The sequence below is a fragment of the Mus caroli genome, chromosome 1, assembly GCF_900094665.2.
Source record: "Mus caroli chromosome 1, CAROLI_EIJ_v1.1, whole genome shotgun sequence".
NCBI lineage: Eukaryota > Metazoa > Chordata > Mammalia > Rodentia > Muridae > Mus > Mus caroli.
The window spans coordinates 127,054,580-127,069,724 of record NC_034570.1 but is presented as its reverse complement, the minus strand read 5'-3'; the positions used below and the strand labels follow the sequence as shown (position 1 = coordinate 127,069,724).

General features: G+C 48.8%; 1 protein-coding gene across 4 annotated transcripts in view; it reads left to right on the top strand.

The window, feature by feature from the left end:
- Nav1 (neuron navigator 1) overlaps positions 1 to 15,145 on the top strand; it is a 249,457-nt gene that overhangs the window by 226,480 nt on the left and 7,832 nt on the right. For all 4 annotated transcript variants that reach the window (XM_029481039.1, XM_029480839.1, XM_029481345.1 and 1 more), the window contains 14 exons: positions 487 to 570; positions 806 to 917; positions 4,480 to 4,601; positions 7,921 to 8,117; positions 8,368 to 8,560; positions 8,649 to 8,817; positions 9,117 to 9,214; positions 10,013 to 10,108; positions 10,336 to 10,495; positions 11,029 to 11,264; positions 12,506 to 12,660; positions 12,807 to 12,878; positions 13,357 to 13,553; positions 14,393 to 14,511. In XM_029481039.1, the coding sequence (XP_029336899.1) occupies positions 487 to 570; positions 806 to 917; positions 4,480 to 4,601; positions 7,921 to 8,117; positions 8,368 to 8,560; positions 8,649 to 8,817; positions 9,117 to 9,214; positions 10,013 to 10,108; positions 10,336 to 10,495; positions 11,029 to 11,264; positions 12,506 to 12,660; positions 12,807 to 12,878; positions 13,357 to 13,553; positions 14,393 to 14,511 (2,010 nt within the window). The remainder of the gene's footprint in view (positions 1 to 486; positions 571 to 805; positions 918 to 4,479; positions 4,602 to 7,920; positions 8,118 to 8,367; positions 8,561 to 8,648; positions 8,818 to 9,116; positions 9,215 to 10,012; positions 10,109 to 10,335; positions 10,496 to 11,028; positions 11,265 to 12,505; positions 12,661 to 12,806; positions 12,879 to 13,356; positions 13,554 to 14,392; positions 14,512 to 15,145) is intronic.

The window sequence follows — 15,145 nt, the reverse complement described above, 5'->3', positions numbered from 1 at the left end:
AAAAAAAAAAAAAAAAAAAAAAAAAACAAAAGAATAGGGTTAGGGTGCAGAGGCAGAAGAGATAAACCAAACGGATCCTACTGGAAGGTCATTTTGTGCCACAAGAGCTGGCCCTAGGTAGTGGCGTTAAACCAAAAGCCGTAAGACTGATCCCAGAGGCTGTTGTCCTCCCATTAAGCCGTCCACCCACCTACCACACAAAACAGGGAGGGACTTTAACCCCGCTGATGTCCCTAGCAGCTCCTAAGGCCTGCCTCACCATCGGCGCTCTGTTATTCAAGAAGCTCGGTCTCTCCAGAAAGCCTATCTGATTCCACCGCGTCTGCCCATGGAAATCAGTATGCTAAAACCACCCGGAGTTTTGTTTGCGTTGGTCGGTCAGCTCAGAGATGGGGAAAATCTGTTAAACCACTCCTGTACCAGCCACTTACTTCCCTCTTCTGCAGCCGCAAGCGCCTTAAGTTCTTCTTTGTATGTTTGTGTCAGGCTAACCTAGTGGCTGCTTTCGAGCAGAGCCTGGTGAATATGACATCCCGCCTGCGACACCTGGCAGAGACGGCTGAGGAGAAGGTAAGAGGCCCAGGGTGGTGAATTCTAAGCCCACCATTCCACTCCATCGTCACCGGCCATTCGCTCACCGGTGGTGAGACCAGGGCTGGTTCTCAGCCTGCCTGTCAGTACAGTGTCCGGAGCTCCACACTCCCCATTCCTCTGCCTTTCCTGTTGAGAGCAGTAGAATCCCATTCCCAGTTTCCTGTAAGCATTTCTGCTGAGCCTCTAACACCACCACCATCATTTCCTGTAGGACACCGAGCTGTTGGACTTGCGAGAAACTATAGACTTCCTGAAGAAAAAGAATTCCGAGGCCCAGGCAGTCATCCAGGGAGCGTTGAATGCCTCAGAAGCCACGCCCAAAGGTAGGATAGCAGTCAGAGAGTGAATGGAACTGAAAAAGGACAGAAGTGGAGGGAAGGAAGGTCGTTGTCGGGCCCACAACACACCAACTTTCATATCTACTTTCTAGAAGGCAAGGATGCTTAGGTACTCTTCAGTATGATGTCTGGGTACCCAGTGAGGGGTGTCCTGAACATGGCCTCATAACCCCTGAGGATGAGGGCAAGGGGAGGAAATTTGTAATCGCCACAGGCCTGCTACACTCTCCTCAGCCTTTAGACCAAAGCCAAAGACCAGTCAGATGTCTCAACAGGGCCTCTTCATGTAACCCCGATTAGCCTGACACCCAACCACCCTGCTGTCATCAGTGCTGGGGTCATGGGTGCATGCCACCAGGCCCAGCTCAAGACCGTTCCTTTTTGCTTGTTTTTAAATTTTTACTTGTTTTTTTTTTTCCTTAAGGTTTTGAACAAGTACATATCCTATGTTGACTATTTTAGCCCTCTGCCTCTCCTTTTCCCTTCTCAGCCCTCTCCCTTCCTGTCACCCTTCCCCCTCCCCTAGAGAGGCTTAGTTCTGCCTTCCTGACACATACAAGCCACATACTTCTGTATATTCATGTACAAATCTAGGCACAATTGAGAGAAAGTGTGATACTTCCTTTCCGAGGTTGGCCCAAAAGAAGTTAAATCTTAAGTAAAGGCAGTTTCAGAATAGCACAGGTACAGTGCGTCTGGAGCAGCCAGCCTGCAGTTCAGATGAGATGTCAGAAATGATAGAGGTCCACGGGGCTTGGCGGGGAAAGCCTTGCTGTCCAGCAGCCAGTCATGCTTTGCTATAGACGGTGAGGCTTGTGAGCCAGAGGTGCAGCAATGAAAAAGCCCTGAGTTCCATCCCCAACACAACACAGCACTTTCAGTCTTCCAGTCCTTTATCACAAGCCAGGCCCATTGGGACAACTTATCCAGCCAGTTTTCTTCTCTTCTCTTCTCTTCTCTTCTCTTCTCTTCTCTTCTCTTCTCTTCTCTTCTCTTCTCTTCTCTTCTCTTCTCTTCTCTTCCTTCCTTTCTCTCTCTCTCTTTCTTTCTTTCTTTCTTTCTTTCTTTTTGTTGTTGTTGTTGTTGTTGTTGTTGCTGCTGCTGTTTGACTCTGTAGACCAGGCTGGTCTCTGCCTCCTGAATGCTTGGATTAGAGGCCTGTGCTACCACTGCCCAGCCCATACCTACGTTTGTTTTCTTCTCATCCTTCTGCTGACCTCTGTGACTTACAGTGGACAAAGCCCTCAGCGCCATACTTGAGAAAACAAATATCTCAAGTGAGATTCCATTATTAGTCCCCATTCCTCCAGTCCAGTCCATGTGTATTTCCCCCATTTTGTTGGAAGGGAGCTATTTCCCTCTCACCAGAACCTCTTACCCACAGCTTGAGATGTACCCTCTAGGGCAAGCATGAGTGCACGTACACACACACACACACACACACACACACACACACACACACACCACACCACACCACACCATATATCCACACATCCATACATATTCCATACACATCACACACACACCACATACATCACACACACACACACACACCACACCACACCACACCACACCACACCACACCATATATCTACACATCCATACATATTCCATACACATCACACATACACCATATCAATCACACACACACACACTCACACTCACACACACATTTTAAATCTATAGTCTATATATAAAAGTAAACATTGTATTTGTTTTCTGAGTTTGGCTCATTTAGCTTCCCATTATTTCTGGTTGCATCCATTTTTCTGTAAATACCAAATTTTCATTTTTTCTTTATGCCTGCATAAGGTTCCATTGTATACATGTACCACATGCCTTTTATCCATTTCTGTCGAGGGACATCTAGACTGGTTCCATTGCCTGGCTGTGGTGAATAGGCCCGCAGGCAGCAGGATGCACACATATCTCTGTTTGATTTTTAACCAGGTCTTGCTAGTTGGCCTCAAACTCACTAGGTAGACCATACTCGCCTCAAACTTGCAACAACCCTTATGCTCCTGCCTCACCCAAGGGGTGTGACACCATGTCTGCTCTTGATTTTTGTGTTTTGGTCTTTCAGTGTTTCAAGAGGGATTTCTCTGTATAGTCTAGGCTGCCCTGGAGCACGTGTTGATCTTACAAACGTGCTTAGCTCAATTATCTCAGTGGTCTTTGTTTTGTCTTCAGATTTTTATTATTTTATGTATATGGATATTTTCTGCCTGCGTGTATGTCTGGGTGAGGGTATCATACCCCTGGAATTGGAGTTACAATCAGGTATGATCTGCCAGACAGGTGTGTGTTGGGAATTGAACTCAGGTCCTCTGGAAGAACAGTCAGTGCTCTTAACACTGAGCCATCTCTCCAGCCCCTTGTTACTGTTTCGGGGGGCAGGGGGGGTCGTTGTTTGGTTGTTTGGTTGGTTTTTTTTACCCACTCCTTCATCTGCTTCTGTGTAGACTAAACTTCTGAACTCCAGACGTCTGTTCCTAATCATTTGGACATTTCTGCTTAACTGACCTCCTAGGCATCTATAGTCAGGTTAAATGCAAGGTACAAGAAAGCTTATACTTGACCTTGAGCCAAAAGACAGCCAATTCTTACTGGAGTGTCATCAAAATATATTAGGTCATGGACTAAGAGCACAAGTTCAGAGCCAGCCTGGGCCACAGAGGCAGTTATAGATCAACCTGTGCTAAGGAATGAGACCCTGTTTCAAGAAAAGGAAAAAAGAAAAGATGAACAACAAAAACTGATATGGTGCCTCATACATACAATCCCAGCAGCACTTGGGAGGCAAGGCAGGAGCACTGTCACAAGTTCAAGACCAGCCTGGTGTACATAGTGGCACTCTGCTAAAACACTGTCAGGCAGGCAGGCAGGCAGTCAGACAGACACAGGTGGAGGATGTCTGCATAAAAATGTTCAGGACCAACTTTTTTACAACTAGCCAATCTGAGTTTATTACTAAATCCTTCTATTTCTTATCTACACTGGTGCTTCTTTTTGTTGTGGTTTTGTTTTTGTTTTATTTTTGCTTTGGAAAGGGTCTTGCTATATGACCCGGGCTAGCCCAGAACTCAAAATCCTGTGGCCTTCCAGTGTTGGGCATTATTATGCCCAACTTGGACTGGGAGCTTTTTTTTTTTTTTTTTTTTTTGGTTTTTCAAGACAGGGTTTCTCTGTGTAGCCCTGGCTGCCCTGGAGCTCACTTTGTAGACCAGGCTGGCCTCGAACTCAGAAATCTGCGTGCCTCTGCCTCCTGAGTGTTGGGATTAAAGGCGTGCGCCACCGCGCCCGGCTCAGGACTGGGAGCTTCTTGAGAATAGGAATTGTTCTTTTTTCACGGTTGCATCCTCTTCCGTGTTGAAGCATAACTGTGACTCTATAAATGTCCACTGGATGAATAATCCACCAAATTAGTGTGTACCTAGGAGTTGGTGGGTCTCCCCCTCCCTCTTATCTGCTGTAGCTAGCCTCTCCTTAAGCCTCGCATCTTCTCTAAATCTATCTCTGTGTTCTTCCCACTTGTTCTGGCCAATAGAACTCCGGATCAAGAGGCAGAATTCCTCAGATAGCATCTCCAGCCTCAACAGCATCACCAGCCATTCCAGCATCGGCAGCAGCAAGGATGCTGATGCCAAGAAGAAAAAGAAGAAGAGTTGGGTAGGTGAAGGCTTGGGGATCGGCCCGTGCTAGGAGTCACTCACCCCGTTGCAGGGAACTGACCCCTTTCGGGATCAACAAAGAGGGTCCCTTCTAATAGGGTGCCAGTGTTGTGACATCTGCTGGGGACAAAAATTCACTAAGTTCCCATTCCTCTATCCATTGTCTACTCTCCTTACCACCGCCCTGCACATACACCCCAGCCCCCCACCGTCCCCGCGTCCTTTATACATGTCCGCTATCCCGGGGCTCTACCTACTGATGAGGTCAAATGTATTTGGCCGTAGAAGGAGCTGAGAAAATATTCATGGGTGGGGGAGTGGGGCATGTGGAGAGAATTTATAAGCCAAGAGGGGTGCTCTAGACGCTCCTGGGGCTGTTGCTTTAGTTTGGGTGAGGAGGCTGTGGAACGTCCCCATCGCTCCAAAGCCTGCCTTTGTCTGGTCCAGAGGTGGGTTTGTTCTGTGTGGTGTCCCCCCCCCCCCCCCCCTGTAGCTCTAAACTGGCTTTGGGTGAGCTTTCTACAATCTGTACGCAGGTGTAGGGCACTGCCTGACTGACTGAAAGGGAGAGTGACCCAGAGTGAGCGTCTTGTCCCTGTCCCTGCTGAGGAGGGCTGGCTACAGACTTTGACCTAGTGCAGACAGGAGCCAGCTGTGTGGAGAAGCAGCTGTGTGAATTGCATGCTTAGTGTCGCTGCTGCTGCTGCTTTCTTTTCATTTTTTTTCTTTCCTTTTATTTCCTTCCAAATGCTGACCTCAAATCCCTATTTTTTTTCCAGGTTTATGAGGTAAGAAACTCGGTTCCTCTCCTCATGCTTTTTCTTTCCCTTTGCACACCTTCATGTTTCCAGAGCAAGCGCCTCTCTTAAAAAAAAAAAAGAAGAAAAGCCACCCATAACCCCCAGCTGCATGGTCCATCCACGCTGCCCCTCATGAGGACAGAGGAGTGGTCTGCTTAGGGGTCAAATTGGAAATCCTGACAAAATCCAAATCTATTGCCCGCCATCTTCCCGTGTTCCAAGATAGACCTGTTAGACAAGCAGACACGTGAGCCCCTGTTATGTAGAAAATGAGCCGTTTTACTTTTGCCCCACTCACATTGGAGCCTGAGATGGAAGAGGACCAGTGGACGGAGATTATCTGGATCACGATCTCGAGGGGCCTGGTCATTTGGGGCCTAGTCCAGATTTTAGCTTCAAAATAGTGTGACCTAGAGACAGGTCAGGGGATTATTTCATCCAGGAGAGGAGATATTTGTCACCCCAAAGACTGTGGAGCTTCTAAAAACCATCTCAGAGACTAGAGGATTGTCCAAGGCAAAGAGAATGTGGCCCAGAAGTCCTCTTCCAAAATAGACCTACGAGCCCTACTCTAACCTCCTGCATGGGATTAGGATTGTAAAGGATGGGAAAAGCTGAACCCATTGCCCTAGTCAGTGTGAGGTCTACCAGCCTAGTGGTGCATGCCTAAATCCCAACACTAGGGAGACTGAGACAGGAGGAATACCATGAGTTCAGTGCTAGCCTGGGCTACATAGTGAATTCCAGGCCTGGGTTGGACCCTTATAAAGATGGAAAGAGAGAGTGGACGCCACAAAGTTGCCCTCTGACCTCTACACACACGTTGTATGTAGCCGGTGCACACACACATGGTGAGGCCAGTTGATCATCTAAATCTGGATTCTTAGAGTAGCGTTTCCCAAAGTGTGCTGTGCAGATCCCCAATCCACTGGGATGTGTCTTAGAAGGTGGTCATCTCATCAGCTGCCTCTGAGGAGCCCCACATTTTTACTAAACATATCTGTACTGGGCAAGTTCTAAGGCACCCCCTCCTTAGCAAAGAGTCCTGGTTCTCTGCTTAAGTACACCACTTGAGGCATTCGGGACAGAGCAAGACGGCTCCCTGCAGCCCTGACTGTCAGAATACTGAAGTTCACATAGCAGACTACTGTCTGAAGTATAATGCATACAGAGAGCTCGTGCTATGGGCTGGCTGTGGTCACGGGACTTCTCTCTAGAGAGGGAAGGAGACAAGACTGACTCCTGTGAGACTGGTGTGGAGAAAACTGCACCAGGTTGGAAATCAGGAAGCCTGGGTGTCTTCCTTAAGCTAGAGCGTCGAGTCAGTCAGCTCTCAGCTCTTTTGTCTCTACAGACAGCTGATCTTTATGGTATTTTGAAGGCCTGTACTGTGTTCCATGATAATACATCCTAGCCCAACTGAACAACGTACTCTCGCCTATTCGGCCCAATCAGCTTGGTCCACATGGATTACCTAGAAGTTCCACACACACCATGAACTAGCTCAAGCTCCCAGAGACATCAGACATGTTCTAAGAAAGACACCTTGAAAGAAGAGAACCCAGATTCCTCTTCTCACCTTCCAAAGATCTGGCTGACCTTTGTCCCCTATAGCCTTTGACCTCTCCTTTACTCTCTGTCTCTTGCTGCCATCCCATGTCTATGTCCGTGTGTGTGAGTGTGTGTATGTAGGTGTGTGTGTATGCATGCTGTATGGAGGCATGTGAATGGGTGTGGGTCAGGTCCTTGGCTTGCATATCTAGCTCACATCCCTGACACCCAAAGCTCATCGACACCAGAATCAAACAAGCTGTGGTCAAGTTTCAATGCCCAATGTAGCCAAAGACTGGCTGCAAAATAGCTCTTGTCCTAGGACATTTGGCATAGTAGACAATGATGAATGGTAGGCATGGGGATAAACGCCTGTCATCCCAGCACCTGGGAGGTAGAGGCAGGAGGATTCAGAGTTCAAGACCACCCACTGCTACATATTGAGTTCAAGGCTAGCCTGGTCTATGTGTCACCCAGTCTTTCAAACAAAGGGAGAAAGAGATCTTTGATTTGGTTGTTTTAACCACTATGCTATCTATGTGCTGAGAATAAGAAACGCTACATGAAACTTGCTATCACTTCCTTCTCTGGATCTTCACAGAACAATATTGTCAATTTCTGATTGATTTGTGAAGAGATGGATAGATTCTTGGATAATGAGCCCAAGTTAGAAGGTGAAATTGGACTATTGAGAGGTGTGTCATGTGACACCTGGGGAGGGGGTTGGGTTGTTTTCTTTTCTGGCACGAGGGACACAACAGGTTTCTCAGCCCTGTCATTTTCTCTCAGTCTTGATTTCTAGATAAATTCCTCTGTCCATATCAAGCCATACTTCACACAGTGGGTGTCATAAAAGTAAATCCTCTGCCTCCACGTCCCTGTCCCAGCCCAGCCCTAAAGCTGTTCTCCCCAGCCCAGCACATAGCCTTGACATCTCTCTCCTCCCTGGAATCTGCTCTCTTCTAGCTTCGGAGTTCCTTCAACAAAGCCTTCAGTATTAAAAAGGGCCCCAAGTCAGCCTCCTCCTACTCTGACATTGAGGAGATTGCCACGCCTGACTCCTCAGCCCCGTCATCCCCCAAACTCCAACACGGCTCCACTGAGACTGCCTCCCCCTCCATCAAGTCCTCCACCGCATCCTCTGTGGGCACCGAGGTCACCGAGTAAGTGCTCTCTCCACCAGCCACCCTGGTAAACTGCTGGCTGGAGCTAGCTGGAAGCCCACAGACCCTGACACATGCCACCATACTTATGGCCTTTCCCTGGGTGTGTGAGACCCAGGAAGGGACCCTTTCTGATAGACCAATTAAGAGTCTATACACAGAAGGAAATGGGACTATGGGCCAGACATGTCAGTATCCTCTACGACCCAGTGCATCTGTGGGATCCAGGCTGACTCTTGCTTTCTTACAGGACCCCTGCTCATTCAGTCCCCCACACTAGACTGTTCCAAGCCAATGAAGAGGAGGAGCCAGAGAAGAAGGAGGTATCGGAACTGCGCTCTGAGCTATGGGAGAAAGAGATGAAGCTCACGGATATCCGGTTGGAGGCCCTCAACTCTGCCCACCAGCTGGACCAGCTTCGGGAGACCATGCACAATATGCAGGTCAGTGTCTGGGCAGAGCTGCAGGAGAGGAGGGCAGGGCCGGACATCTCTGCCACCCTGCCACCTGCCCTGTCTGTTCTGCCCACAGTTGGAGGTGGACCTGCTGAAAGCAGAGAATGACCGACTGAAGGTTGCCCCCGGCCCCTCCTCAGGCTGCACTCCAGGGCAGGTCCCTGGGTCATCGGCTCTGTCGTCCCCTCGACGTTCCCTGGGCCTTGCACTCAGCCATCCTTTCAGTCCCAGTCTCACAGACACAGGTACCTGCTTGGGGAGAACTTGTATGGGCAGAGGGCTGTGGGGGTGGGGGGGTGGGGGGGCGTGGCTCACTGATATCCTTCCTCCTGTGGCATCCTTAAACCGGGAGGTAGTGGTGTTGAGCTCAATGCTGTCAGTAAGCAGGAGCAGTTGTTAGGATTTTAGCTCTATGCCTTTTGAACTGGGGCTCCCGGCTCCTCTTGGCCATACATAAGGAATCATTGTTTGGAAAGGAAAATAGCTGCAAACGTGAAGTAAGCCTGAGGCCTTAAAACCTATTGGTCCTTTTCAATCTCCACAGACCTCTCACCCATGGATGGCATCAGCACCTGTGGTTCAAAGGAAGAGGTGACCCTGCGGGTGGTGGTCCGGATGCCGCCCCAGCACATCATCAAAGGGGTAAGGGGCTTTAGGGAGGGCCAGCGTAGGAACCAGCCTGATGTAGACGGCCCCAGGTTATACTGGTTTAAAATCAATGTGTGTGTAGTAGAGAGTGTACTCACATTTTGAGTTTCAGTCTGTTCATGGTATGTAGTATGAAACATTCAAGATCCTGGATGAGGACAGTGAGCCACAGCTCCCAGCCAGTCACACAACCATGAGAGTAAACAGCAAGTGCTCCCGTGGCTTAAGTGTACAGAGTGCACTTTGAACTCATAAGATCTTAATGGTTTGGGGTTTTTGTTGTTGTTGTTTTGTTTTGTTTTAATTTTTAAAAAAGATTTATTTATTTATTTATTATATGTAAGTACACTGTAGCTGTCTTCAGACACCCCAGAAGGGGGGCATCAGATCTCATTACAGGTGGTTGTGAACCACCATGTAGTTGCTGGGATTTGATCTCAGGACTTCAGAAGAGCAGTCAGTGCTCTTAACTGCTGAGCCATCTGTCCAGCCCAACTCATAGTGGTTTTATTGTGGAGCTGGGGAAAGAAGGACAGGGTCTCATGTAGCTCAAGCTGAGCTCGAACGCGCTTGGTAGCAGAGGCTAACCTCGCCTTCTGATCCTCCTGCCTCCTCTTTTGGGGGTTGCTGTCACAAAGAGCAGAGGAGCACCTGTACCATCACACTTGGGCGAGGAAACGAGAGCTCCGAATATTTGCCTGACGAGAGCACTCAGCTCCTGAGGTGGTCTATGATCTCCCCTTCTCAGGTCATCTTTGCCGAGGTTCACATGTTTCAACCTTAACCTTACAGGACTTAAAGCAGCAGGAGTTCTTCCTGGGTTGCAGCAAGGTCAGTGGCAAAGTTGACTGGAAGATGCTGGATGAAGCCGTTTTCCAAGTGTTCAAGGTAAGATGGTCCTCACACTCACAGAGGTTACTCATCTTCTCAAGGGCCTTTCAGCCATCCAGGCCTTGAGATCCTAGGAACCTTTGGTGCTTTCTTGAGGAGGGCAGACTAGGAGGATGCACATTGCCTGGTCTTCCTACACCTCCCTATTGCCTCTGATAGTTGATCTTTCTCCCGGCTTTTCCATCCATAGCTGTGCCTTTTCAGCGCTCTTGTTCTCCCATCAGGACTACATTTCTAAAATGGACCCAGCCTCCACCCTGGGACTGAGCACTGAGTCCATACACGGCTATAGCCTCAGCCACGTGAAACGAGTGCTGGATGCTGAGCCCCCAGAGATGCCTCCTTGCCGCCGAGGTGTCAATAACATATCGGTCGCTCTCAAAGGTTAGTCTTTGTCCCTTGGTGTGACGTAGTGTACCATGGCAGCGGGGAGAGGATCATCAGATAATGTATCATACATTCATGTAATAAGAAATTGTTGAAGCCGGGCGTGGTGGCGCACGCCTTTAATCCCAGCACTCGGGAGGCAGAGGCAGGCGGATTTCTGAGTTCGAGGCCAGCCTGGTCTACAAAGTGAGTGCCAGGACAGCCAGGGCTACACAGAGAAACCCTGTCTCGAAAAAAAAAACAAAAAAAAAAAAGAAATTGTTGAGAAATTCTGAACGCGAAGGAGCTTGGGGGATATAGAAAATAACAAAGATTAGTAAGATCCAGTCTAATGTTTTTGCCAAATTCAGGCTTCTTTCTCCTCCTATTCTCTATAACTCATAGTGTGTCCCTAAAAATGAGGTCCAGGCTTTCAGAGCTGGGAGGAGGGGGTTCCTCAGTGGACCCCTAGATGGCGATGGGGAAGCTCGTTGGGTGTCTTGCCACACCGCGAGCTGGTGAAGACTCATGCTCTCTGGGGTGGGGTGCAGGTCTGAAAGAGAAGTGTGTCGACAGCCTGGTGTTTGAGACGCTTATCCCCAAGCCCATGATGCAGCACTACATCAGCCTCCTGCTCAAGCACCGGCGCCTGGTGCTCTCCGGCCCCAGTGGCACCGGCAAGACCTACTTGACCAATCGGCTAGCCGAGTACCTGGTGGAGCGCTCCGGCCGCGAGGTCACGGATGGCATCGTCAGCACTTTCAACATGCACCAGCAGTCTTGCAAGGTGGCTTCCTCCTGAGACCTCCTGCCCGTGTGTGCGGGCCTCAGCCTTCCACAAGCCTATCCCTGGCCCCTTCCTGCCCCTCGTCCTTTTTCCTTCCCACAGATCTGCCTTACTTCCTTCTCTATCTCCAGTGTTCTTTCCCACTCTTGTCTTCCTCTGATACCCCTTTCTTGTCATCTCTTTTCTCCTCCCCACCCTTCCTCTCCTTTCTTTCCAGTCAGGGTCTTGTGTAGCCCAGGCTGGCCTGGAACTAGCAGTCCTCCCACCATCCTCTCCCCTGCCCCAGTTGCGTATGTATGGTGTTGAGTATTTAGCACAAGGTCTCGTGCATGCTGGGTAAGCACTTTGTAAACTGAGCTACATCCCCGAGCTCTCTCTTACTTCTTACTTTGAGCCAGGCTCCCCATAAGTTTCCCAGGTTATCTGACCATGCAGTCCTCCTGACTTAGCCTCCCAAGTAACTAGAATTATAGGCTGTTCCAACAGCCCCAGCACGCTCTTAGCTTCTTTTGCCCATACCTTCCTCCTTCATAATTTCTTTCACCACTACCTCAGTTCCTTTAGTTGATCAACAGTGAACTGTAGCCTCTTTTCCTCTGCACTCTGCCAGTGCTGTCAATCATAGCCATTCAGCTTTATCTTCTTCCCGCCAGGTGGCTTTTCCGTATTACCATCAGACCGTGGGCTATAGTGAGAAGGGGTTCAGAATTAAATCTTACATGTCATCTCCCCTGGAGATGTACCTTGAGTGTACCCTAAAACTGGACTGGTACAAACCTTGGCTCTCCCAAGCAGAGAAGGTTGTGGCATCAAGTCCGTGAAAAGCCAGTTCAGAATAGATACTCCATACTTGGTGGGGGGTTGAAGATTACTGCTCAAAGGATTTGTTTTTTAGCTTAGTGGTAGAGTGCCTGCCTAGCATGTGCAAGGCCCTAGGTTCAATCCCCAGCACTTCAGTAGATAGATAGATAGTCCCCAGCACTTCAGTAGATAGATAGATAGATAGATAGATAGATAGATACATACATACATACATACATACATACATAAATACATAGAAAGTAGGTGGGTGGATGGATGGATGGATGGATGGATGGATGGATGGTCAGTTCTGAAATCCAATGTACAAGTATATCCAACAGGGGCTGAGGGCCCCGGAGCAATATGGAATGAACAAAGTTTCTCTAGGTTCTTGAGTTGCTGACTCTTGAGTGCTCACCCACTGTCTTCATTTATTCTAGGATCTGCAACTGTACCTCTCCAACCTAGCCAACCAGATAGACCGGGAAACAGGGATAGGGGATGTACCCTTGGTGATCCTCCTGGATGATCTGAGTGAGGCAGGCTCCATCAGTGAGCTGGTCAATGGGGCCCTCACCTGCAAGTATCACAAATGGTAAGATCAGGGAGGACCACTTAGCACCGTGGGAAGAGGGAGGAGAATGCAGCCCAGCCCAGCCCCTGTGAGCTGCCCACTGTGTGCACATGGCGGACAGCAATCGTTAAGGCGGATCTAAGTGAATCCTCCCTTTCTTCCCACAGTCCCTATATTATAGGTACCACCAATCAGCCTGTAAAAATGACACCCAACCATGGCTTGCACTTGAGCTTCAGGTAAGAACTATGTCCCTGCGTGAACCTCTTGGCCTTCCCCAGGGGTCTGTAAATAATAAGTAAATCCTGAACTTGTGGGCAGAGGAGCCGTAAGTGGCAAGAGTGAATGGTCAGACCTGTCAGGCTGTAGGGCATCAGGAAGTAGATGGTCTTGTACATCAGTCATAGTGTGGAAGAGGAAGATTTTAAGGGAAGGGAAAGAACAAGAGCCTAGAAGAGACCCTAGCTGGCTGCTGTGCTGAGGACTTTCCTGTTGGTCACTCTGTGAGGCTAGGTAGTTAAATGAGGACAACAGAGTTGGAAGTCAGCCCTGCCTTCCAGAGCTGCTACCTAACTGCCATCATCACCTCCTGTCACTTGAAAAGAAGTCAAGGGGGCGTTAGTGAGAGACAGGCAGGCAGATGGCCAGATCCCAGGATGGATCCTGGCAGTGTCCCCACTGACACCCTGACCCTGTTCTTCCTATCCCTGGTGGCAGGATGCTGACCTTCTCGAACAATGTGGAGCCAGCCAATGGCTTTCTGGTCCGTTACCTGCGGAGGAAGTTGGTAGAGTCAGACAGTGATGTCAATGCTAACAAGGAAGAGCTACTTCGGGTGCTGGACTGGGTGCCCAAGCTGTGGTATCACCTCCACACCTTCCTGGAGAAGCACAGCACCTCGGACTTCCTCATTGGTACAGGGTCCAGCATCCCCTTGGGGGGTGGAGGGGCTGGAAGCAGTATCTTATATCTTTTTTTTTTTTTTTTTTTTTTTTTTTTTTTTTTTTTTTTTTTTTTTGGTTTTTCGAGACAGGGTTTCTCTGTATAGCCCTGGCTGTCCTGGCACTCACTTTGTAGACCAGGCTGGCCTCGAACTCAGAAATCCGCCTGCCTCTGCCTCCCAAGTGCTGGGATTAAAGGCGTGCGCCACCACGCCCGGCTAGTATCTTATATCTTGTATCTTATCCCCTGGAGGGAGGAACTCTAGAATAGGCCCTTCCTACACAGCTTTATGGATTGGATAAAATTCTTCAGACAACAGAAAGCCAGGCAGTGTGGTGTACACCTGCGGTTCTAGGTATTGAGTAGGCCAAGACAGAATTGCTTGAACCTACCTCAAGTTCAAGGTCAGCCTGAGCAACATATGGAAACCTCCCCTGATCTTAAAAATAGATAGATAGGTCAATTAAACAAAATAAATGTGCCGTAAGCATAGTTCAGTGGTAGGGCACATACTTATCATGTGCAAGGCCCTAGGTTAAAAATGTAAAGTTGCCACTCCCCCCACTTCTCAAGGTTAATGGCAAAAGGGAGAGAGGGCATGCGGGAGGGAACTGAGACACTTCCCTTCCTACTGTCTCATTCCCACCTTGTAAATATCATTGGTTTGCTGGACAGTGGGCACCCACTGCTCTCGAACAATTTCTAATTTCCTCCGATGTTCTGGATGTCACACCTCTGGGCTTTGTAGCAAGGAGTAAAGCAGGGCAGGCAAGGGTCTCAGGCTTCTTCACGGCTGCGTCATTGTCTCTAGGCCCTTGCTTCTTTCTGTCCTGTCCCATTGGCATTGAGGACTTCCGGACCTGGTTCATTGACCTGTGGAACAATTCCATCATTCCCTATCTACAGGAAGGAGCCAAGGATGGGATCAAGGTGAGCCTCACCTTCTGACACTACTCAGGCTTCAGATTGCTCTCTAACTGTGACTTGTTAGCCACTGATCAGCCTGGGCTCCCCAGCCTCTGATAACCACTATTCTTAAGTATCTGTAAGATCAATTTTTATATACCACATAGGACTGGGATCATATGATGCTTATCCTTCTCTGTGTGGCTTATTTCCATACTTGCAACCATGCCTGCTGTGAACTACAAGGTTTCAGTTCTTTTATGACTGAACCATATTCCACTACGTTTGTAGACAGATTTTCTTTATCCCATTCATCGGTTGATAGACACTTGGGTAATTTCTGTCACTTGGTTATTTCGTTGCTAACCAATACAGGAGTGAAAATGTATGTCTCCTCCAACATACCAAGCTCCTTTCTTCTGAATATATACTTAGCAGAAAGATTGCTGGATCATATAGTAGTTCTATGTGATGGTTTGTATATTCTTGGACCAGGGAGTGGCACCATTTGGAGGTATGGCCTTGTTGGAATAGGTGTGACCTGGTTGGAGTAGGTGTGTCACTGTGGGTGTGGGCTTAAGACTCTCACCCCAGTTGCCTGGAAGTCAGTCTTCCACTAGCAGCCTTTGGATGAAGACGTAGAACTCTCAGCTCTGCC